The sequence below is a fragment of the Gorilla gorilla genome, chromosome 3 (genome assembly GCF_029281585.2).
Source record: "Gorilla gorilla gorilla isolate KB3781 chromosome 3, NHGRI_mGorGor1-v2.1_pri, whole genome shotgun sequence".
Lineage (NCBI taxonomy): Eukaryota > Metazoa > Chordata > Mammalia > Primates > Hominidae > Gorilla > Gorilla gorilla.
This window is the reverse complement of record NC_073227.2, coordinates 186,929,979-186,956,953: the sequence shown is the minus strand read 5'-3', so window position 1 is coordinate 186,956,953 and position 26,975 is coordinate 186,929,979. Positions and strand designations below refer to the sequence as shown.

The 26,975-nt window shown below is 33.3% G+C and overlaps 1 protein-coding gene across 1 annotated transcript in view; it reads right to left on the bottom strand.

Moving 5' to 3' along the window:
* TLL1 (tolloid like 1) overlaps nucleotides 1–26,975 on the bottom strand; it is a 233,239-nt gene that overhangs the window by 65,410 nt on the left and 140,854 nt on the right. The window contains exons 8-9 of the mRNA XM_019025068.4: nucleotides 22,815–22,939; nucleotides 11,995–12,110 (exon numbers count right to left, since the gene is read on the bottom strand). Coding sequence (XP_018880613.2) covers nucleotides 11,995–12,110; nucleotides 22,815–22,939 — 241 coding nt within the window. The remainder of the gene's footprint in view (nucleotides 1–11,994; nucleotides 12,111–22,814; nucleotides 22,940–26,975) is intronic.

Sequence of the window (26,975 nt, the reverse complement as noted above, 5' to 3'; positions counted from 1 at the left end):
TATCAAAATGCTTTAGTATCTAATTTATTTTTATGAATTTCCCACAATATTTTCTCCTACATCTCTAAATACCAACGCAACATTAGACTATATTCAGGATATAACTAGGAAATAATACCTGGTTTTTCCCTTTAACTTTGTGTTTACTTTAAGTCTGCTCCACATGGAGAATACTATCACTGCCTGATACTATGTTTCATTTTGCATCTATGTTTTCCCTATAGCAACCACCAAGGTTTCAACTCTATATGATTATATAAGAACTCATTTATTAAAACAGAGACAGCAAAACTTGAATATAGACACAAACAGAGACTCCCCCAGGGCTCACGTTCTGGCTTCCCTCTTAGATTGAAAGGGTAGTTTTATAATGATATGCAAATAGCTTCTACTGCCTTCTTCATGAGGAAAAAAAATAAAGCTAAATTAGAAGTATGTGTATTATCAATTTCATCCAAAATTAAAATGTGCGTTTGGATTGCAAAGAAATAGTTAATATTTGATCTCTTGAAACACACACACACACACACACACACACACACACACACACAGAGTTGGATGGGGATAACTCTAAGCAGAAAATTTTTCTAACTTGTTTTTAATCTTCTAGTTTAAACACCAAGCACCATGGAGGAACGTAACTGGCCTGACATTAACATAAAACACAGAGTCCTTTAAAAGCAGAAAATGTAATAAAGATAGGTTTTCTAAAATCAAATCATAGGGCTCTGGTTATAGACATAGAATTCTGGCCTTTGACTGAGGTTGCTAGCAGGATTCGTACTTGAATAACAAATCAAACACACTTGGAAAATATCTGCTTGTTTTACATTATGTTATTTTATGTAAACATATTGCATCTTTCCCCAAAGAATGATCAAATGAAAAATACAAAACACAACTATATAAATATTTTATTTTTGACTTAAGTATAAGTAACAACTCAAAATTAATTATAGCTCCCTTGGAGTATGAGATTGAGGGAATAATTTTAAGATTTCCTGTGATCTGTTAGGAGTCTAAGTTGCAACGTTGAATAGATGTCACTGCTGCCAATTGTGCTTATTAAAGACTTTGTTTTCCAGTGCTGGAGAGTGAAGAATCCTGAAGAAAGGCAGATCAACAGTTCAAGGGACTGGATGTCTGTGAGTCTCCAGAGAAAGATATAATCAATGAACTTTTTTCAGCACAATTAAGATATTATTGGCTACCTAAACAAATTCCATGAGCACCACAAAAAAGGCCAATTAGCGTAATATTTGCACCATACCTTATAAGGCTGAAGATACAGAATGTACAAACCTTGCCAATTAGACTGAAAAACAGCAAGATAAACTAGATTGCTATGCTACAGCCAGAAGAAGCCTGCACAAGTCTAGTAAACTTTCTAGAGTGGCGATATTTTTTTTCCCTCAGAAATAAGGCTGAGAGAGAGTAAATCAGGTATTAGTAAACTATAACCCATGGATCAAATTCTGCCTGAAGCCTGTTTCTGTAAAAGTTCAATCAGGACCATTCCTTTACCACACGTTGTTTATGTCTGTTTCAATGCTACAATGTTAGAAATCAGTATTTGTGACAAACACTGTATAGCCTGCAAAAACAAATATATTTACTGTATGTTCTTTCCAGAAATGTTTGCCAGTCTCTGGAATAACTGATCATTAAGCTTTTGTTCAGCTCTGAAATTATATCATGTTATAGGGAAAAAAATACAACTTTTTCTACATCTGGAAGCTATTCTTGATTGGGAGTCAGAAGACCTGGGTTCAAGTTCTAACTTCTCAGTTCGCTGGTTTACTTAAACATTCTGAGGTTGAATGAATCTTACTGCTGTAAACGGAAGGTCACCATATCAGGCTTATCTCACCAGAATTAACTCTCAAGAGTTTAATTGAGTAATGTGGAGAAAAATACTCAGGTAATCCCAAAGCACTAGTAAGATTCTTATGTATTATTATTTTCATGGTATATATTCAGACATTCCTCACAATATAAACCCTGAAAAAATATATAAAATAAAGTATTACTCCATTTCCTTATTCCATCTATGCTCTGAAACATACAAACATCAGTTTGATGACAGGTGGAAACCAAGAGTTGAATTATTCTATTAAAATAACTTTTCTGCTTAAATCTATGTGACAACATCTGACTTTGAAATTTTGATGAATCATCACTCACTATTCATCAGAACATTTTTTATACCTCTCACTATGGTTTGAATGTGTATGTCCCTCCAAAATTCATATGTTGGAAATTAAATTTCAAAGTGATAGTATTAAGAAGTGACCACTGGAAGCTGATTAAGCCAGGAGGGCTCTGCCCTTAGAAATGAGATTAGTGCCCTTATAAAAGGGCTTGAGGAAACAAGTTGATCCTTTTTTCCCTCTGTCCCTTCCAACCCTTCAGCCAAGTGAGAATGCAAGAAGAAGCAGAGAACGAGAACTAACCAGATACCTGAATCTACAGGCACCTTGACCTTGGGCTTCCCAGCTTCTACCTCTGAGAGTGAGAAATAAATTTCTATTGTCCATAAATTACTCAGTCTGAGGAGCTTTGTTATAGCGGCATTAATGGACTAAGACTTCTCTTTCCTAAATTCCCACTACACCCCTACATCTAGGTAATTGTCAAATGCTATAGATGATATTCTATAATATCCCTAAAAATACTCCTCCACTTCTTTTTCCTTTTTCATGTCAATGCTAGCTGTACTTCTTTTCTGAATATGATGTAATAGTTTCACAAGATGTGCTTTGGCTTTTAATTTTACTCTTCTCCATTTCGTCCTACACTTTATGGACACAGTAATCTCAATAGAGTTTGCTTCCCATCAAGATTTTGGAATCAATGACCCTAGTCATAACCCAGTTTTGCTGCCTCATCTTTCATTATCTCAAGCACATAAACTTCATCCCAGTCATCCCTAAATTCTTGCTATTGTGCTCTGACAAAGTATTCCAATCTCAGCTCTATTCCCATTCCTTTACTTAAAGTGAACATAATTCTATGTGGACTCTACTTTCCCCTTTCTTGTTCCTTGAAATTCTTCATATCGCTTTATTGAATGCTACCATCTCTTCAGTCATGCATGGATCTTCCAACAAGATCTGAGCTTTCCTAAAGTCTATGATAAATTGTATTTTCTTTTTTCAGTTATTTTTCAAAGTTTAACCATTATATTACTAGGTTATAAGTTTATAATAGCAATAATTTATTTCACACATCAAAAGATACATCTATTTTAATAGAATAAAAATGTATTTATGTAGTAATTGCTAAATTTAAGCAATGTCTTTGGCAATATAAATACACTACTGTGAATTGACTCCATATGTGTAAATCATAGATGAGTGATTAAAAAGAAATATCTGCAAAAAATAGTCAATAGCTTCTAAATGGGTTATATAGGAAAATAGAAAATATTAAGTCTATTCAAGACATAAGCAATCTGTCCTTGTTCAAAGGTTAGTCAATTCTAAGGGATGCAAGAATCAATACCATGCGCTTCTATCAGCTCAACACAGCTACCCTCTTAGCTGCACATTTTGGATTGTTGCCAGCATGAACCATGCAACATCAAGGATAACCTTAGATTGAACAGAAATCCCTCTGTACTTTGAGAGGCTCAATCTAAGAAAGATATGCATGTGAACTGAAACCCTTATTTTTAAATTGTGGTATAATATGTGTGCACAATGTAAAAGTTACCATTTTAACCATACTTATGTGTACAGTTCTGTGCATTAAGTACATTCACATCATTGTCCAACAATGACTGTATTTTTTAAAGACAATATTTTTCTCTTGCCCAAAATAACATATGCTTATTGCTGATAATTTTTTAAAGGAACAAAGAAGACATAAAAACTATTTGCAAACTCAGCAGGTAGAAATAAGCATCATTTTCTTATATATTCTTCCATAAGTTTGTCTCTAATGTACATAATTTAAATTACAGAACTTCTCATACCACTAACTTTTGATTTGCCTTAAATATTTCATAATATATTGTAGACATTTTCTCAAATCAGAGTTTTCTTTAAGTTTTCAAAATTTATTTTGTTTCCAATTTTCACTATTATAATAAACAGTTACCTTTGCACACACTCAGATAATTGTTCTAGGATAAATATCTGGGCAAAAGTGCAGGTACATTTTGTAAAGTGTAATACAAATTACCCAATGTGCTTCTAAAAGGTTATTTTAATTTCTACTTTCAGGAGTTGCATATCTTTATGATCACTTGATATTAACATTCAATTCTATCTTTACCAATATTACAGGTGAAATATGACAAATTATTGTTAGTTCAACTAGCATTTCTCTGATAAAGAATAAGATTAAAGAATTTCATATATTCATTGAATATCTACTTGCATTGATACTTCACTAAATTTTCTACTTTCTCAGGCATTTTCTGCTGTGGGGTGAATCTTTAGTTATCAGTTTATAACAGCTCTTTACATATGAATGACCCAATGGTCCCTCATCCTTATGTGTTATAATAGTCTCCGTTTTCATTTTTATTTGTGCTTTTTGCATTTTTATAAAAACAACTTCACGTGGATAATCTGAACAAGTTATTCTAAACTTTCTTATTTTCAACTCATGTATTCAACATAATCTTTTTCAGAAAGCAAATAAAGCATTGTTTTCTTTAGAAAACTATGCAATATGAAGTAGAACTTGTTTAATTTTTTCACATATCCTTTAAAATGATTTAAGTATTATTTACTGAGAAAATCCATTTTCCTTATTTGAAAAATGATCCTTACAAGTATACGACAGAAGTCTTCTATGCCCTCAGGCATAATTCTGGTCTTTTTAGTTTGTCCATTGATACAGAAGACTTTTTGACATTGCCACAGAATTTGAATTACTGAGGCTTCATAATGTTTTTCTATCTTATAGCGCAACCCACTCCCCCATATTACCATTGTTTGTGAATTTGCCAACTATTTTATTTTTAAGGTAAACTCTAGAAAAATTTGGTCTGGTACAAAACAAAAATCTAATGGAATTTAATTTGGAATTACTATACGTTACTTTGACAAGAACTGATAATTTATAATACTACACTTTTACATTTCGGTTCATGACATGTTATTCTGCTTATTTTAGTCCCACAGTAAAGTTTCTCGTTTTCTAAAATACGTTATATTTTAATATATTTGTTTTTATTTGAATATCTCTAGTCTTGCTTAACTTTTGGTTGATTATTTTGATTTTAGAGAAAAGAAAAAACACATTCTCTATAACTGAAGACAAATTTAATAATTAGCTCTGGCAAATATCAGATGCCACATGTGTGATGTTAGATAAGTTACTCAATCCTCTCTCAACTTTGATTTCTTTGTAATATGAAGATAATTCTAGTACTAATGTCAGTAGGGTGCTGAGAAGATTAGAGAAGCTTGGCACAGCACCTAGTATAGTGTAGGCACTCAAGAAATACTAGGTTTTTTCTATTTATTGTATTTTTATAAAATTCCTTCTACTCCTATTTATTCAATTGTTTATCATTATATGTTGAATTCTAATTCATTCAGTATTTGTGGAAATTTTGAGACAGGTTTTTGCTAAATTTTGACCTATTACTTTTCAAATTAACATATTTTATAACATTGAAATAAACTCATATTATTGGAATCAAAAAAACTTAAAGCCGGGCACGGTGGCTCATGCCAGTAAGCCCAGAACTTTGGGAGGCTGAGGCAGGTAGATCACTTGAGCTCAAAAGTTCAAGACCAGCCTGGGCAACATGGTGAAACCCTGTCCCTACTAAAAATACAAAAATTAGCCACGTGAGGTGGTGCATGCCTGTAATTCCAGCTACTCAAGAGGCTGAGGCACAAGAATTGCTTGAACTGAGAAGTGAAAGTTGCAGTGAGCCGAGGTCATGCCATTACACTCCAGTCTGGGCAACAGAGCAAGGCTCCATGTCAAAAAAAAGACCTTGAAATTGCCATAATTTATAAAATTTATAAATGATACATCTTGATTTAACTTATTTATATAACAGTCATGTGTTTATATTCATATAATAAGCCGTACATAGTTCTATTTTTTTGGATTGTATGAGGTGTGCCTTTCAGAATTTTACTTGTTTAAAAAATAAATAAATGGACTTCACATTGATTTATAATACATTTAAGATACATTTTATTACATGAGAGGTATCCAAGAATTTGGGAAAACTGCCTTCAGAAATCATCTTAAGCAGCTTCATTTTATGAGTAATTCTTTGTTCATTCATTTTATATGGGTATTAACTTATTAAATTTTTAGTGCTTGTTAAATCACTTTTGATAACTTTAATGTGCAAAATTGTACATTAAAAATGTTTGAAATGAAGGTATTTTTGTAAGCTTTTATTTAAAACAAAGTTAAATGTGCAGCCAACTATATCCAGTGAAACTATAGTTTTATAAATTCATGTAAAAAATCCACATTTTCAAACAGAAAAAAACAAAACGCTAATTTAAAAAATAGTCTATAATGTAAGCTATAGGCAGGACCAAAATAAGCCATAATGGAAGTCAGAAACATGAGCAGGAATGCTGAATAAAAACATTTAGTAAATCTTTAACAAATGGTGTTGAAGAAACTGGATATCCACATGTACAAGAATGGTTTCTATTAACACAATATTGATTAAAAACCTAAATATAAGACTGTAAAACTATAGAACTCATAGAAGAAAACACAGGGTAAAAACTTCATGTCATTACATATGGCCATGATTTCTTGGCTATGACACCAAAAGCACAGGCAATAAAACTAAAAGTAGACAAGTGGTATGACATCAAACTTTATAATTTGTGTTCATCAGAAGACACAATCAACAGAGTGAAAATACAACCTGCGAAAGAGGAGAAAATATGTGCAAATCATGTCTCTAATCAATGCTTAATAACCAGAATATATAAAAACTTCTACAGTTGAAAGACAAAATCAAATAATCTGATTTAAACATAGGCAAAAGACTTGAATAAATATTTCCACAAAGACGATATACAAATGGCCATTAAGCATACAAAAAGATGCCCAAGTTATCACTAGAAGATGTTCACTAGTCATCAGAAAAATTCAAATCAAAATCATAATGAGATATCACCTGACACCCCGTAGGATGGCTACTATCAAAACAACAGAAAATAACAAGTGTTGGTGAGGATGGACAGAAATTGGAACCCTTTTGCAGTCTTAGCGAGGACTGTGAAATAACGCAAACACTATGGAAAACAGTATAAAGGTTATTTAAAAAATTAAACACAGAACTACCATATGATCCAGCAACCTCACTTCTGGATAGATAACCAAAATAATTGAAAACAAGGTCGCTGAGAGATATTTGCAATCCCAGGTTCATATCAGCACTATTCACAATAGGCAAGAGGTAGAAGCAACCTAAATGTCTACCAATGAATGAAAGGATAAAGAAAATGTGTATTCATACAATGGAATATTATTCAGGCATAAAAAATAAATCATGTCACATGGATGAACCTTGAGGGCATTATGCTAAGTGAGATAGTCCAGTCACAAAGGGACAAATACTCTATGCTTCCAATCATATGAAGTTTCTCAAAGTCATGGAAACAGAAAGTAGAATGATGATTGCCAGGCACAAAGGGATGGAAGGAAAAGGGATTTGTTGGGTTTAATGAGTATAGGGTTGCAGTTTTGCGAGATGAAAAAGTTCTGGAGATCTGTTTCACCACAAAGTGAATATACTTAACATACTGAACTGTACACCTAAAAATGGTTAACATGGTAAATTTTATGCTATGTAGTTTTTACCACAATAATATTATAGTTTATTTTACCACAATAAATAATAAAAATCCATGGTAGCGTTTGCACATGTAAAACTAATGTTAAGTGCAAAAGACAATAGTGTCTCATTTGCGTGATTAAAAAAAGGTATCAACAAATATGCAAAGCAATATCTTATAAAAAGGGAATAATCTTATATGTTTTAAGATCCTTTTTTGAATTGGGATAAGATCCTTTTCTGAATGGGAAGAGGCTAAAGATACAAATTAAATATAATTTGATTAAGAAAGAAAGCTGATAGAGAGTACCAAATGATAGAGTATACATTTAAAACTTTCAAACCAGTAGAGAGAAAAATACGAAATGATAAAAAAACATAATTCAATGCATAAGAAGGCAAAGGGGAGAAAAACTTTCAAACTAGTAGAGAGAAAAATATGAAATGATAAAAAAACATAATTCAATGCATAAGAAGGCAAAGGGGGAGAACAAAAAAAGGGATGTATTAAAATGCAAATAAGAAATAAAAACACACCAATAGTCACAATAAATAGAACTGCAATGAGCACTCTAATTAAAGACGAAACCTGCCATCATGGGTTAAACAAAAAATAAACTGGACTGTATACTGTCTAAAACACACCAATAGTCACAATAAATAGAATTAAAATAAGCACTATAATTAAAGACAAAACCTGCCATCCACTGATTAAATAAAAATAAACTGAATTGGATACCTGAAACAAAAGGTTGGAAATTATTGAATGTCTAGATGTCTAGAACAGGACAAAGATATACCTGGCAAATATATTAATCAAAATATAAGTGTAGCTTTATTAATAATAGACAAAATAGAGTTTTAACGTCAACCATCTCTAGAAATAAAGAAATTCATTATACAGTGATAATAGTTTAATACATCAGGGGGATAAAATGTTGTAAACATGTGTACAAAATGATATAGCATAAACATATATAAAACAAAAATTAACAAGGCTATAAAGAGCAATTAACAAATCTACCATAGTGACAAATATTTGTAAATATCTGATAAACAGACAAAACAATAATATAGAGAATCTATGAGCATCACAATTAAGACGATGCACCCAACCATTGCACAAAACATATTTTTAAAGCAAAGATTAGTCTTATGAATACTAGTCACTTCCAAGGTCATATCAGCCTGAAGCTATTGCAAAGACTGACACACAAAGATAGTGCTTTACCTAAAGGTGACTCAAGGAGAGATAAATAGGAAAAGGATGATTGAAGAAACAATGTTTGCAAAGAAGAAAAACACATTACTGAAAAAATATGTGGGTTAAGAAGAAATAATAACAATAGAAAAAAGTAGAATTGAAACATAACATAAAAAAAGAGAAATGAAACATAACATAACAGCTCTATTTTGAGCTGGTGGAATTCAGGTAAAGTAGTTCTGAGGGGAAAATTACAGCCTTCAGTGTCTGCTTTGGAAAAGAAAAGATGCTTGAAATTAATGAGTTAAATTCCCAGCTCAAGAAGTAAGAAAAAAAACCCAGCAGAATGAAACCAAATATTAGGAGAAAGAAAATAAGAAAATAATAAAGACACGAGGATTATAATGAGTTAAAATTGTTCACTGGCTTCTTATAACACTCCAATTTATTCGCTAATCATCATAAATAATATTAAGAAAAATAATAGATGATAGATTTTTTCTTCCTATTTACATTTTTGGAAATATAGTTTTATAGATAATCATACATACAAGAAAAATAAATTAACTCAATGCTAATGGTGAGAGTTTTGGAATTGGACAGGAGAAATGTTTTTCCCAGATATTAACTTGCTGTTATGAAACAATTTAATTTGATTAATCTTGTTCCCAAACTTTTCATATTCTATGAGGTTTTCTTTTTAAAATCATGTATACTTTAAACTTGTTCTCAAAATTTGTATCTTTTAAAGTTCACTTTTCAGTGTTGTAGTAAGAATGACCTTCAGAATATATTTTCTGACTCTTGTTAAAAGAACTTAAATAAAAATTGATCAACACCTATAATCATATTACAACACTTATAATTTTTAAATTAAAAATAACTATATCAAGAACTATGCATGCATTCATGTATTCCAAGTCAGCTGTAACTTTTTGCACCTAAAAATTATTTATGTTACACGAGTATTTCATTTAGAGTTTCCACTGCGAATATTACAAAATCCTGGACAACTCCATACCCATGATTATCTCCTAATACCATTCGGTTATCATCAAGAACATCAAACTTTTAAAAAAATTGCAATTGCATTCCCACCACGGCTAATGAGAGTACTTAAGTTCTTCCAGGTAAATAAGAATCAAAGACAAAGTGCAAACTGCCCATAGGTCGTTTTTCAACCCATTCCCCCTTTTCAGGCTCCCCCATCTAGTAGTCTTCAGTGTCTATTATTCCCATGTTTGTGTCTATGGGTGCTCAATGTTTAGCTCCCACTTATAAATGAGAACTTGTGGTATTTAAATTTCTGTCCCTGCATTGATTCACTTAGGATTATGGCCTTTTAGCTCCATCTAGGTTGCTACAAGGACATGAGTTTATTCTTTTTTACAGCTGCATAATATTCCATGGTGTATGTGTACCACATTTTCTTTATCCCATCCACCATCGATGGGCATCTAGCTTGATTCCATGTTTTTGCTATTGTGAATACTTTTTAATTTCTTCTTGAATAAGAACTGAGTTGTAATATTTTATAGAAATTTGCCCATTTCACTCTTTGTTTTTAAGTCATTGATATAATGTTCAAAAGATTCTTTTACTCTCATTTTGTTGTCTAAAGACTCTATGGTTCTAATAACCTTTTAAATTTTTTTCCCAAATGTTAGATAATTGTGCTTTCTCTATTATTCTTCATCTTTCTTGATCAGACATGTTTTCATCTATTTCCTTGGGGTTTGTTCTTGTCTATTTTTTTTTTTTTTTTGAGACAGAGTTTCGCTCTTATCTTCCAGGCTGCAGTGCAACGGCGCCATCTCGGCTCGTCGCAACCTCCGCCTACTGGGTTCAAGCAATTCTCCCGCCTCATCCTCTTGAGAAGCTGGGATTACAGGCACATGCCAACACGCCCAGCTAATTTTTGTATTTTTTGTAGAGATGGGCTTCAGCATGTTGGCCAGGCTGGTCTCAAACTCCTAATCTCAGGTGATCCACCCTCCTCGGCCTCCCAAAGTGTTGGGATTACAGGCGTGAGCCACCGCACCCGGCCTTGTTTTTGTTTTTGACAGAGTCTTGCTCTGTCACCCAGGCTGGAGTGCAGCGGCGGTATGGGATTTCAGCTCACTGCACTCTCCCTGTCCAGGTTCAAGTGATTCTCCTGCCTCAGCCCACCGAATAGCTGGAATTACAGCTGTGTGCCACAGTGCCAGGCTAATTTTTGTATTTTTAGTAGAGACAGGGCTTCATCATGTTGGCCAGTCTGGTCTCAAACTCCTGACCTCGAGTGATCCGCCCACCTTGGCCTCCCAAAGTGCTGGGATTACAGGCGTGAGCCACCTCGCCTGATCCATTTCCTTGTTTTTTTTTTTTTTTAAATCAATTCAAACTATCAACTTTGTTCATACTTCCAATCATATGTTATTTTCATGTTATTAATTTTATCTTTTACTATTTACTTTTAAAATATCTTTTATTTTATTGCTCTTTTTCTAACCTCTTCATATGGTCGTCTAGGCTCATTAGTTTGAGGTCTGAATTTCATATTTCCTAATGTAGTATTTAAGTCTGTGAATTTTCTTTCAACTAAGTACTACTCTATTTGCATTTTACAGGGTTGGTATTCAATATTTTTCTGATATAGTTGAAAATAGTTTACAATTTTCATTATAACTTTTTCCTGGTTGAACTGGACATCTAGATATATATTTTTAAATCTTAAAATATATGGGGATTTTTCTAAGCGTCTTTCTGATACTGATTTTTACCACAATTTCATTTGTGTCTGAGAATATAATTTGTATTATTTCAACCCTCCTATTGCATTAAAAATTTTTATATCTTTCAAAAAAATTCCTGGAGTTTAAGCAATTCCCATTACGAATTTTCTGCACTTTTTAGTCCATTTGAAAACTCAAACAAGAATAAAGGATAAAGCAAATTTATATTTGAAGGATGATGAACTTTTGTACTTATATAAGAGTAAAATAGTGGGCTTGACGGTATAAACTACCTTCTCCCCTGGGGTCACAGAAACTCTCCAGATGCAGTGTGTGTAAGAAGGGTAGCCATTGGGAAATCCTGGAGAGGAAAGGTTGCCATTGGATTCTTGTAGAGTTTCTCCACATGCTGAAAGGAAAAAAATATATAAGATCATTGGTTAATTTATATAAAATACGTGAATATCATAAATAAAGCCATGAAGGGTTTTTTTGGTAGTAGACAAGACTAAATGTTTGTATTTTATAGAAGACGTTACCTTTCTAAGTAAATTTCTTTTTATGTCCCTTACTGGAATTCCAGTATATTTAATGGCATCATTATGGTGAATCACCGAATAAGATTATAAGATAAATAATGTGGCATTCATAAAATTCTTCCTCATGGGAACCTTTCTCATTCATTTCCAAGGAGCCAGTAGCCCCTCTAAAGCACACCCACGTTCAGCTGTCACTGGACGATATGGCTCTGGGACCACGTGAAACATTTCACTAATATTTTTGATTTAAATTGAGGCTAAGCTTAAGTGAATATCATATCAAGTTTAAAAAATGTTACATAATAGCTAATGAGTAGTCAACAAAGGTAATATCAAAATGTGAAACAATAAACTTTTTTTTCAAAATAAGAAAAAATATATATGTATATAAACATCATGGAAGATTCAAATTTTCCAAAAAGATGTAAATATTTATTTACTTTTCTCAGTTGAGGTTAAGTAGAAATTGCTAAAAAAGCAATTTGTGTATTTTCCTGTTGCTAAGCTTGTCTAATTCCCTGGAACCAATTTTCAGTCATTTGAAATAGCAAATTATTAGCTGCATAGCGTGAGGATCTGTGTTCACCCACGGCTAGTTCTCAGCACCATTCTACAACGGGCTTCCCTGTTGCTCTTGCAAGAGATGCAATGTGCCATGAACCTAGGCTGTTTGAAGTATCTTTAACTTAAGAACAATTCCTCCACTGCAGCCAGTCCTCTTTCTAACCTTCACTCAACAATTTGAAAGAACAGTTCCTTCCCTCTGAAGGACACTGCAATCAAAACAGAGCTATTATCATATTACAAGGCCTTAGCTACCAGCAGGTGAATTCTCATCTCATCAACTCCTCAATAAATTATAAATGGATCTTATAGCTTGTGTTAAATAAAGAAAGATAGTGAATACGAAAACAAAGCATAGAGCTCTAAAAATAGATATGATATAAATGTTTATTCAGAAAAATAGGTATTATGTTTGTACAACACAATATATTTAAAGTGGGAGTAAACAATGTTTAGTCTGATGAACAGGCAGACAGAAGCAACTTTAGGACAAAAAAGCTCAAGGTCAAGAATACGTAAATCAGCACTGTTCTATAAATCATCCAGGGCACTTGATAAATGTAAGGTTAAAAGAAGTCTTAGAAAAATGAAAATGTATTCAGATTTTATTAATGCAAACAATGTGCTTCTAAGTAGGATCAGTTAAATGCTAAACAATGATTTGGGAGTTGAGTGTGTTTCTATAAAAAAAAAAAAACCAAACCTATAATTAACAGCAGTTTAAAAATAAATTCTGTAATAATTTAAAACCCCACTAAGCCACAGAGAATGCCAGTACTGAATTTCCTCAAGTACAATTAAATAAATTAAATATACTTAATCCATAAATGTACACATACAATACTGTTCTGATTAAGAAGATAAATACATGCTAAACAAAATACAACATACACTAAAAATTAATAAGTCCAGATAATATAGTGTCTAATTATAGTGCAAGAAGTGGAAACATGTATATTCAAGTTGTGTTAATTACTTGTGAGTTTTCTTCAATAAATATGATTGTCCCGGGCTAGCTGACCCCTACTACATAAGATGTTTCAGAGTTTGTTGATTTATTCTCAAATATAAAAGTCAAACTTTATTATTTAAAAAACTAAAGGAAAATTAGCAAAACAAAAAAGTGGGCACTACTAAGTCCAAATGCTTAGACTGTTCATTGACAGCAAGGTGAGTGGATGAGATGACATAAATTTTTTATTTTTCTTTGGGGAAAGAGTCTCAATCTGTCACCCAGGCTGGAGTGCAGTGGCTCAATCTCAGCTCACTGCAACCTCCACCTCCCAGGTTCAAGTGATTCTCTTGCCTCAGTCTCATGAATAGCTGGGATTACAGGCGTGCACCAACACTCCCAGCTAATTTTTGTATTTTTAGTAGAGATGGGGGTTTCACCATGTTGGACAGGCTGGTCTCGAACTCCTGACCTCAGGTGATCCACCTGCCTCGGCCTCCCAAAGTGCTGGGGTTACAGGCGTGAGCCACTGCTCCTGGCCAAGATGACATGTTTAAATGCTGTCATTGTCACTTATTAATTACATCATCGCATGCAAAGCTCAAAAGCTTTATCCCAGTTTTCTGTAAAATGGCTATCATGATAATATAAACTTCACAATGGTGTTTCTTGTGAGAGTAATAATGTGTGAGCAATACAACTACTTCTGCAATAATATTAGGGAAAGTAAAAGCATAAAGAATTATTAATATAAAGAAGCATACCAATGTTCTAATCACAAGAAATTTAAAACAAAACAACTGAGAAGTTAAATTTACAAAACCTTATATCATGTGATCCATCTTATTTTAAATTAGATAATCCATATGTATGTTCCTTCTAGCATACAAAATTGTGTTTGAATTGTGTAAACACCACTTAGATTGTGCGTTGTTGAGGAATTATTATAATAAACTCTCATTCTTTTAATTACATAGTTACTTTTATAGCTGACTCCACATCCATCTGCAAATATTTTTGCTGTCTAATGTCTATAGCTCCCATCATATCTCAAAGGTTGAAAACTTTCCCTTCTCTATATTCTGTAGGAACACATTTATAATTTTACTAAGAGTAATGATAACATAAGTAGACACACAATAATTTGTATTAGGTAAGTCTCCAAAGAAACAGATAAACTTGGCCGCGCACAGTGGGCTCATGCCTGTAATCTCAGCACTTTGGGAGGCCAAGGCAGGCTGAATAAAATAAAAACACCTGAGGTCAGGAGTTCCAGACCAGCCTGGCCAACAGGTGAAACCCCATCTCTACTAAAAATACAAAAACTAGCCAGACGTGGTGGCGGCAGGCGCTTTTAATCCCAGCTTCTTGGGAGGCTGAGGCAGGAATCGCTTGAACCCGGGAGGCAAGATTGCAGTAAGCCCATATTGCATCACTGCACTCCAGCCTGGGTGACAGAGCAGTACTCCATCTCGAAAAAAAAAAAAAAAAAGAAAAAGGAATCTTTAGGGCAAAGAAAGAAATAAAAAGATGTTGAATCAACTTAGTAGTTGGTAAATTTAAGCTATTCATAAATCCATAGTTCCTTTCCATTTTTAAATATCATAAATACAATTTTGGTTTAAAATTATGTTTAAGTAAGGAAATATTAAAAGAGATAAATTACTAGAACATTTTAAAATACATTTCCGTTATAACTGCATAGCCAAGCCCAAACCATCCTTTAAAACGAAGCACCAATATCAACTCCAGGAAGCTTTTCTCATCCAGTATGCAGCCCGGACAACAAGCAGCATAGCTGGAGAACAGATAGGATATAAAAATAAAGGCAAGAAGCCAACAGGAGTCCTGCAAGCTGTCCAGAAAAGAGAGGATGACACCTAGACAAGGGATTCACTACAGCAATGTGAGACACTAAGAGGGCAAAAATAGGCCAGGCGCGGTGGCTTACGCCTGTAATCCCAGCAGTTTGCGAGGCCGAGGCGGGTGGATCATGAGGTCAAGAGATCAAGACCATTCTGGCCAACATGGTGAAACCTCATGTCTACTAAAAATACAAAATTTAGCCGGGTATGGTGGCACACACCTGTAGTCCCAGCTACTTGGGAGGCTGAGGCAGGAGAATTGCTTGAACCCAGGAGACGGAGGTTGCAATGAGCCAAGATCGCACCACTGCACTCCAGCCTGGTGACAGAGTGAGACTGTGTCTCAAAAAAAAAAAAAAAAAAAAAGGCAAAAATAATAGTAATAACCCAGGAACTCATTGAGTATCAGGAGGGAAGCAGAGGGAGGAAGGAGGCAACAATGTTCCCCACAGTTCTGGCTTGGGCTGCTGGATGGCCCTGGCTACCATTCACTAAATGAGGGAATATCTGCTGGGTAGATGGATAAACATACCCATGAATAAATTAAAAGAAATAGCTAAATGCATTTTTTTTTGCATCTTGGCAATATAGTTTAGCCAAGAATCACATATACAAAAGCAGTTATATAAAATATATTCCATTCAGAATATAGGCGAATTCTCTCAAAATATAAGTAACTATGATTTAAGTAATTGAAAAGAAGCTTTAATTCATTTTAACGCGAAATTAAGTGAAGCAACTGTTTAAAACAATGCATTCAAACTCCATGCGTGTTGAAACTGGCCTGCCATTCCTACAGCCTCCACATAAATGTGCATCCATAGATATGTACACTCTATATAAGTATTCTTTGTCTATTAAAAGTAGAAACACTTGCATATTTGGGAACATAGGTTGTACATATGTTCCTGTGGGAATAGGCAACACTTTTACATAACAATAGAGATTCTAATCCTCAAAATCCCTTTATTTTTAGATTATCAATTTATGTTATACTTTTAAAAATTTCACTATGTTACTTGACATAATTAAGGAAGACTTACTGAGAGAATATTAGGGACAATAGTTGGTCTAAATACTAAACAGTTATAAGCAAAAGGTCATGGGATTATAGAAAAACTAAATTAAGATAAAATGCAGATTAAAACAAAAGAATAGTTAAATTAAGCATCTTAGTAATAAGAAGGGAAAGTAATCCTATGAGTAGGGTAAAGTGGAGGTCAATGCACTTGGAAAATGAGAATCATAGAAAAAGGGGACCCCAAAAGAGAGAAAATCTGAGAACAAATCAATCATTTAAGACGAGAGAAAATACGTTACAACTCGTATACCTTAGAAATGATCTCCTTCACAAATAAACTGCTAATTATTGGGTTAATGGGAAGATGAAGTGTTGTAATAATAACCATTCTCCTCCCTATGTGGACATCTGTTGTCCTCACAGTATATGGAATACAAAAGATTATAAGACAGGCAAGTAGCATTAGCTACCAGTTGTCCTTTAAAATGCCTTATGCGTGAAAGGCTTGGAAACCATCATAAAGACAAAGGATTTGCCTTTTGGAAGCAGTGTCCAGAAACCTATTCAACCCCAATGTCGAGCAGCTCTACATTCCTTTCCCACCTGCTTGTGGCTACGTGATGTGGCAATGAATGAGGGTGTCTTATAGCAGTAGAGTGCCAGAGCTCTAAGGGATCATATTCTTTCTTAACACAACAATGCATAAAGAGACTTTACTCTCCTGTCTCTAAAGCCAAGAGCAAGAAATGGCAATGAAAACAATTGCAAACTGAAGGAAACATATCCTCATACTATCCCCTTCCTAACCTTATTTCTGTATTGAGCTTTTTCATGATGAGCATGCACTGACTGTGTAATAACTAATTGTGGTTTCATATACCAACCTAATTTATATTTTTGGCATATATGAATAAATATAAGAATATATTACAAGGTATTTATCAGCTATAAATTTCATAAACTGATAGCATGATTTTAAGGAAAATTAAAATATATACATTTTAATGCCATCACTCTTCTGATACATTAAAAAAATTATATATCATTTAGTAAAGTTCAGCAGTATTTACAGCCTGCCTGTTAGAAACTTGCCCTCTTGGACTCAAGGCCCCACTTATCACAGACCATAAAACCCATAGTCTTGTATATCTAACTATATTCTTTATCAGGTCAGTATTTTTTTCAAGATTAACCTCTACAAAACAGTGCCATAAAATGCAGATCTAATAAAACTGTGAGCAAAAACTGATGAGAAAAAAAGTTGGCATTAAAAGTAGCCAAATATATTTTATTGGCTTCATTTGCCAGCATTTCTTTTATTTTTTAATTTCAGCTTTTATTTTTAGATACAAAGAGTACGTGTATAAGATAGTTACATAGGCATATTGCACCCAGGTAGTGAGCATAGAACCTAACTGGTAATTTTTCAACCCTTGTCGCCTCCCACCCTCTCCCCTCTAGTAGTCCACAGTGTCTATTGTTTCCATGTTTATGTTCATGTGTGCTCAATATTTAGCTCCCACTTATAAGTGAGAACATGCAGTATTTGGTTTTCTATGCCTGTGTTAGTTGATTTAGGATTATGGCCTCCAGCTCCATCCATGCGGCTAAAAAGGACATGATTTCATTCTTTTTTATGACTGCCTAGTATTCCAGGTCTATAGGTACCACATTTTAAAAATCCAACCCACCATTGATGGACACCTAGACTGATTCCATGCCTTTGCTATTGGAAATAGTGCAGTGATAAACATGAGAACGCATGTGCCCTTCTGGCAGAACAATTTATTTTGGTTTGGATATATACACAGTAATGGGATTGCTGGGTTGAGTAGTAGTTCTGTTTTAAGTTCTTTGAGAAATCTTCAAATTGCTTTCCACCATGGCTGAAGTAATTTAAATTCCCATCAACAGTATATAAGTGTTCCCTTTACAGCCTCTGCAGCATCTGTCATTTTTCATCTGTTTAATAACAGCTATTCTGACTGGTGTGAGATGACATCTCATTGTAGTTTGGATTTGCATTTCTCTGATGTTTAGCAATGATGAGCATTTTTTCATATGTTTGTTGGCTGATTGTATCTCTTCTTTTGAGAAGTATCTGTTCGTATCCTTTGCCCATTTTTTAAATGGGGTTATTTGTTTTGTTTGTTGATTGGTTTAAGTTCTTTACAGATTCTGAATTTTAGACCTTTGTCAGATGTGTAGTCTGTGGATATTCTCTCTCACTGTGTAGGTTGTCTGTTTGCTTTGTTGATAGTTTCTTTTGCAGTGTAGAAGCCCTTTAGTTTAATTAAGTCCCACTTGTCAATTTTTATTTTTGTTGAATCACTTTTGAGGACTTAGTCATAAATTATTTCCCAAGGCCAATGTCCAGAATGGTGATCCCTATGTTTTATTTAAGGCTTCTTATAGTTCGAGGTCTCACATTTAAATCTTTAACTCATCTTGAGTTAATTTATGTATATGGTTATATACGGTGAAAGATAAGAGTCCAGTTTCATTCTTCTGCACATGGCTAGCCAAGTATCCGAGTACCATTTGTTGAATAGGAAGTCCTTTCCCCATTGCTTGTTTTTGTCTGCCTTTCCACCAGGAATTTCTAACAAAAGAGTAAGACAAAAACAAACTCCAAAGGAATACTCAGCTTTATAACCCCCTCCTCTCTGTATGAAAACCAAACACAATCCGAACTCAATTTATAAACTCTTACTCTCTTCTGGGTTGTTCACAGATAAGTCACCCTATTTAGACTTACATGTACAGTTATGAATCTTTAACTCTACTCCATTTATATACTTGCAGTTATTGGTAAACCTACTGCATCAGTGTAGCTTAATGTCATTTGGCTTGTGGTAAGTATTTTATGCCAATATCATTGTCCTTATCCTGATAAGTCATGAGTGCACTTCATTTAAGGAAAAGAAGAACCTTAAACATACAACTATATGTAGGGCTCAAAGCTAACTATTTCAGAAAGAGAAAGAAGCAAAAAGGGAGACAGATATATCCACATGCACAGAGTGGCTGAGAGGGGCAGAGAAAGAAACATAAAAAAAGAGAAAGAACAAGAGGAAGGGAGGGGGCTATTTGCTGAACATTTAAAATTCCAGCTCATACCAATCAAAATAGCTGTTATTAAAAAAATGAAAAACAATAGACACTGGCAAGGCTGTAGAGAAAGAGAATGCTTACACACTGTTGTTAGGAATAAAAAGTAGTCCAGCCATTGAGGAAAGCAGTTTGGAGACTTCTCAAAGAACTTAAAACACAATGACAATTCAACCCTGCCATCTCATTACTAAGCATATATCCGAAAGAAAATAAATCGTACCACCGAAAAGACACATGCACTGGTATGTTCATCGCAGCACTGTTCACAATAGCAAGGCCATGGAATCAACCTGGATGTCCATCAATGGTGGATTGAATAAAGAAAGTGTGATACATACATACCATGAAATACTATGCAGCTATAAAAGGAATGAAATCATGTTCTTTGTAGCCACGTGAATGGAGCTGGAGGCCATAATCCGAAGTGAATTAACTTAGGAACAGAAGACCAAATACCACATATTCTCACTTATAAGTGGGAGCTGAACATAGAGTATACTTGGACATAAAGATAGGAACAATAGACAGTATGGACTACTAGAGGGGAGGGAGTGGGAGGTGGCAAGGGTTGAAAACTACCTGTTGGGTTCTATGCTTAGAACCTGGGTGACAGGATCATTCGCAGCCCAAACCTCAGCATCACACAACATTCCCATGTAACAAACCTGCACATATAGCCACTGAGTCAAAGATAAAAGTTTAAAAAAAGGCCAAGATAGAAGAAAAAGTCATTCCCAAAGATTTGCGGAACTAAAATTTAACACTAAAAGATATATATATAGAGAGATATAGATATCTATATATAGGTATATTTATATATCTCTCTATATATCTATATGTATATTTATATATCTCTTTTAGCTGTCCCTTACTCCCGGTACTTTATTAGCTGTAATACAGTAATTTGCTTTTCATACTGTTTCAGAAATACAAAATATCTTTTTCACAGATCATAGTGCTTTCTTCAATGTGGTTTTATTGTATTAAATAAAATAATGTACACATTATTATTTCTATATTTCAGGTAAGAAAATGGCCCATTAATGTATTTTACACAATTGAAATCTAAAGTAGAAACTATACTTCTAATTATCTTCCTGTTTATAACTGAAACATCCAAGAATTGTAGGCTAAAAAATAAATTATAATATCATAAGGTTAGTTTCTTATTCTTCCTGACTTTCCTACAGTTCAGTGTGCCTACAAACCTCCAGTGTGCTTCTCAAATGTAATGTATGTAGACGTACATTTAGAGATATAATCAAGAGAGTTTTATACACAAAGTTTCACTTATTTAGTTGCTGTTAATCAAATAATTTTCACTTTTTAAAAGTTGAAAAGTATATGCCCAGTGTTACTAGACATTAGTTAAGGATCACCCATATCTTTTGTCATAGCAGTATCATTCTCTTATAAATTCATTTTTTCCTATGGAAATTTGAATTTAAAAAATATCCCACATATACATGTGTATCTTACATACATAGGGATTTACATAAATATGAATGCAACTTCAGTAAACAGCATGAAGTAATAAATTAATGAATATTAAGTAGAAATGTCTTTTGGTACACGGAAAAATTAGGCAGACATATTTATACGCAAAAAATTTTTGAAAACTCACTTTCATTATTGAATCATTATGATGTAAAAAGTTTTACATATAGCTTTAAATTCCAAAAATATCAACTGGCCCTTTTAAAACTTAATAGTCCTAAGTTACAAGAAAACTAACAATTACAGTAAAATTGAAAAAAAACATAATTTCTTACAATTTTCCTTAGCAAATCTAGTATTAAGGAATAGGAAATCCCTTCTCTCAGCAGGAATGTCAACAGAATCCACTGGGTTGAATCAATGAATTATGTACCATCACATACAGAATTATGAACTTCCTGGGAAGTTTCCAGGTATTTCCTGGGATTATTCAACCAACTCACTTTTTCTTGCTTGCACTTGAGTTTTATCTGTCTAACAGAAGGATTCTATACCATATGTCAACGTGTACATATTAATTTTTTATGAATAAATTAGCTAGCCCTCTTCTATAGCCTAAAAGCTCCCTGGACTGACACCAGAAATCATAAAAATTTAATTAATATAAGAATTTCCCAATAACTTAATATATAAATAAACATAAGCAATTATCCATGTAAAACTCCAATGATTAAGATATCCATCATTTCTCTGATTTTCTGCAAACATTATCAGATTTGCAGCCAATTAAAACTTTTATAGTTATTGTTTTATCGTATCTGCAACCTTAAGTATCTAGAACAATACTTCCAAAAGTGAATTCTACAAGTAAGTATTGGGTAAAAGGAGGTTTCCTTGGACAAATAATTTGGAAAAGACTGTGTTATGCAAAGTTAAACATGTTTCTTTGCTGTAGGATATTTCAAATATTGTGAGTATACTGGAGGTGCATAGAATCTAGATTTCTAATGTGGAAAACAGAATCTTTTTCTTTCTTGGATGGTTAAGGCATAGTGTTCCCTTAGAACATTAAGACGTTTCATGAATCTGCTTTTGAAACTTTATTTAGGGGCAAAACAGAGTAGTTCACTTGCAACCGGTTAGAACATTTTTTTTTTTACAACAAAGTTATAAATTCCTACTGATAAAATTGTAATTTATATGCCATTAACCATGGTACTTGCAAAAAAATATCATCCAGGATCCAATTCTGAAGTTCAAATAAAGGATATTCTTTTTATGTTAGAAAGGAAACTTAGCATTTGACTATGAAATCATGCAACTATTTAATTAATGACTATCAAGCAACCATTCTATTTTGCTCTTTCACTCATTAAATTAAAAGAAATAGAATATACTATCCCTGTGTTTGAACTTTGATTTCAACAACTTGTTTTTATTTACAGCAATTAGGTGTTCCAGAGTTCCCTCCTGCCTCATTTTATGATTACTGACTTTGAACTGTACACGTCACTTGCCAACAGGGAGGGAGACAAACAAACAGTTGAGTAAATCATGGCTTATTCATCTGGAAGAGCACAATCAAGTACAGTCATGCTCTTGTGTTTGTGTAGTGCAATACCTGGACATCTATACAGCTTTCTTGCCTGTGCGATATCTCCTTTGCTTAGACGGGTTCGCTGACCAATTGCAGGACGTATGCCATTATCATCACGGGAGGGGAGAATGGTATCCAGAAACATCCCCCTGAAAAAAAGCAGAAGCAAACCACACCTAAGTCACCAAATGAAAACTCATGAATTCCTTACATTTATAAGGTTATTTATTTCATACTCAAGTCAATCAAAGGGGAACTACACCTTGTGTGCTTTAAGCAGTGTATCAGGCTTTCAAAACACTTTCATCAAAGTAGAAAAAAAATGCATGTTAAATGTGTATGCCTAGTATAAACTCAATGATGACATTCACTTGTTTCCTTGAAACATGTATGTTCTTAAAAATATGGAATACCTTATAATCCCCCACAAAGTACACCATGACATTTGTTTTGGTTTCCCAAGCAGATCTAAGAATTCCTTAGATTATCAGGTTGTGAAACAATGATTCCTCATAGAGGTCTATTTCCCTAATAGCAAACTACAGTAAATAATGTTGAAGTTACTAAAATTGTAAGAGTAAAACAAAATATACATAGGTTAATTTTTCTGAATTAAACTACTAATTTAACCTAAGTATTCTTAGAAGTCCAAGTATTACAACATATGTTAAAAAAAAAGATAAAAAAAACAAAGAATGCCAAAACTTAGGGCAGTTTAAAGCAATTTTTTCAATTTTTCCATGGTAAAACTAGTAAATAAGAAAACCTAATCAATGGCATAATAATGTTAAACTACAGATAGTGAGTTGTTTGGGACTCAAGATTGTGGTAAAAGATTCACTAATTTTTCCTAATATGCATGACCTAAAGTTCTGAATATAGTGCCCTAAAAATATTTTCTAATTTTTTTAATGTATGTCAAATATTTATAGCCCTAAAGAAGTAGGAGCTTAAAAGTTAAATGAACTGGGAGGCTATTCCAAGGGTTTGAGAAGTATGAGTTGTGTGTTTGTGGATTTACCAAAAACAAACAACAACAAAAAACCTTTCTATAAAAATATTTTAAACTAAGAAATAAAATTTTATAATATCTTTTAAACTGAGAAAATGATGGAGCACTTCCTTCCAAAACTTATAAATGAATTTAATGCATTTAAACTCACGTCTGCATTAAAAGAACAGCATTTTCAGCTCTACTTAGCCTCCATTAGGAAATAGTTCTAGGTCTGAATTTGTAGCAGTAAATAAAACAAACAGAAATTCCTTCCTTTATGATTCTAATATTCAAATATGAGGAAAGAGACATTAAACAAATGATTAATAATCCAGGTAGTAATAGGTACTATCGAGAAAAATAAAGGTGAGAAGATGGATATTGATTGTGCAGTGATGGGCTGCTTTTAAATAGAGTGATCAAAGTGAAACTCACTTGAAAATTGACATTTTAGTCACACATGAAGAAAGTGAAGATCAGAGAAATATGGGTAACGGGCAGTACAGTGTTTCCAGACAGAAAGAACAAGAAACACAATAGCTCAGAAATGAGAGGACCCCTAAAATGTCTGAGCACCAGCCAGATAATTTAACTTTTACTCTGAGGACTACTGTTAATCTATAGGAAAATGGTAAGCAGAGGAGTAATATGATCTATGAGCAATTTTATTACTAACTGCCCTAGCTCCAAGGTGAGGGAAAGGGCACTGATCTATAGATAACACTAACTCAAATAGGGAGACTGGAACTCTTTACTACAAGATCTAAACATCTACAGAACTCCATATGTACATTATCTGAAAAGACAGGAGAGAAGTAGAGCTAGTGATTTATGGGAATTGACCATCAAAAGTGAGATCTGTGCATATTTCATAAGAAACCACTCCAGGTAGGCCAGTGTAATTGAAAAAGAAATGAGTTACAAGGTAGCATTGAGAAAGGCCTTGTAACTTGAGGCATGAGTCAACAGATACATTAATTACATAAACCCAAATTAATGGAGTATTAAATTTCTGTAGTACTTCAGTACTAACAAAGTATTCACCATTTTCTTTTTCTATTTCTAAAACCAAATTTGTGGCCTCTGGGGTTCGATTTTTTCCTGACTTTCAAAAAAAGGTTCAATTTGAAAAGGTCAATGACATCTTGGAGAGAATATATTCAATTTCAGACAACAGAATTATGAATTTTGTTTCATTCTGTCTACTAAGGTAATCTCCCTTCCATTTCAAGGGAGTTAGTCACTCATGCTTTTGTTCTTTTTTGTGGTCAGGAAGTTAACAATTATTCTTCTCCATACCCTGACAAGTAAGCAATGCAAAATCTTACTGAACCTCCTCAGTGAGCCACTATCAATAGGCAGAGACAGATCATATCATGGTTCACTTACTATTCTTGATTTGTTCTAACTACATTGAAAGAGCAAATCAGCTATACTTTTAATAAAAATTTGTAAAATTTTACAACTTTTTAAATGAAAAATGGGCAGTCCACAGTTCAGAAGCATGTATATTACAAAATAGTCACTCATAAAGAGCCTATAGATACATTCCTATTCTTCCCATAAGTGATTTCCTAAATATATTGTTGGGCAACATCATAAAAACAATTGGAACTTTTATAGACTCTGTGAGTTCAGAATTTTTAAAACTAAGAAACTTCAAATACCTACATTAACAGAATAAAGAACAAAAACCATATGATCATGTTAGTTGATATAGAAGAAGCATTTGACAGATTCAACACCCTTTCATAATAAACACACAAAAACCTAGGAATAGGAGGAAGCTACCTCAACATAATAAAAACTGTATATAAAAATCCCACACCTAATGTCATAATCAATGGTGAAAACCTGAAATATTTTCTTTTAAGATAAGGAACAAGGCAAGGATGCCCACCCTTGTCACTTATATTCAACACAGTACTGAAAGCCCCAGCCAGGACAACGAGAAAAAATAAAATAAAATAAAAGCCATCCAAATTGGACAGAAAGACGTAAAATTCTCACTGTTTGGAAATGACTTGATCTTATACACAGAAAATTCTAACTGTTCCACACACACACAAAATCCCTGTTAGAACCAGTCAACGAATTAAGCAAAGTCATGGGATATAAAATCAAAATGCAAAAATAGCTGCATTTTTATGCATTTACAACAAACAATTCAAAAGGTAACTGATTCCATTTACAACAGCATAAAAAAAAACCTTAGAAATAAACTTAACCAAAGAAGCGAAAGATTTTACACTGAAAACTAAAGACACTGCTAAAAGAAATTAAAGAAGAGACAAAGATCCCTTGTTCCTGAATTGAAACACTTAACACTGTTAAGATGTTAATACATCCAAAGTGATCTACAGATTCAATGCAATTTCTATCAGAATCCCAACTTTTTTTGCTGAAATAGAAAAATGTATCCTAAAAATCCTATATGATCTCAAGATACACCAAATAGCTAAAACAGTTTTGAAAAAGAAAAAATATTTGAAAAATTCACACTCCAACTTTGCAGAACTGATTTCAAAACATATTACAAAGCAACAGTAATCAAAACAGTGCAGTATTGGTATAAAGACAGATCTATAGACTGGTGAAATAAAAGAGAGAGCACAGAAATAAACCATCATGTACAAGATCATATTATCTTTGACAAGGGTGTCAAGATTCCTCAATTAGGAAATGACAGTTTTTTCAACAAATGACACTGAGAAAACTGGATATCTACATATAGAATAATAAAATTGGTCTCTTTTTAAAAACAAACTTTAAAAAATTAACTCAATGCATTAAATAAATAAACATAAGACCCAAACTGTACAACTTCTAGAATAAAACACAAGGGGAGAGCTTCATGGTGTTGCGTGTGACCAGGATTTCTTGGATATGTCACAAAAAGCACAGTCAATAAAACCAAAATAGACAAACAGGATGACATCAAACATACAGCATTGTGTACATCAAAGGACACAGCCAACTGAAAGAAAGGCAACCTATGAAATGGAAAAAAATTTTCCAATATTTATATTTATATATATACATATATAAATTAAGTGGTTTAATCAGAATATACAAAGAACTTCTACTATTCAACAACAAAATAATCAAATAACCTGATTTAGACATGGGCATAGGACTTAAATAAAGATTTCTCCAAAGATGATATACAGATGCCACCGGGCATATAAAAA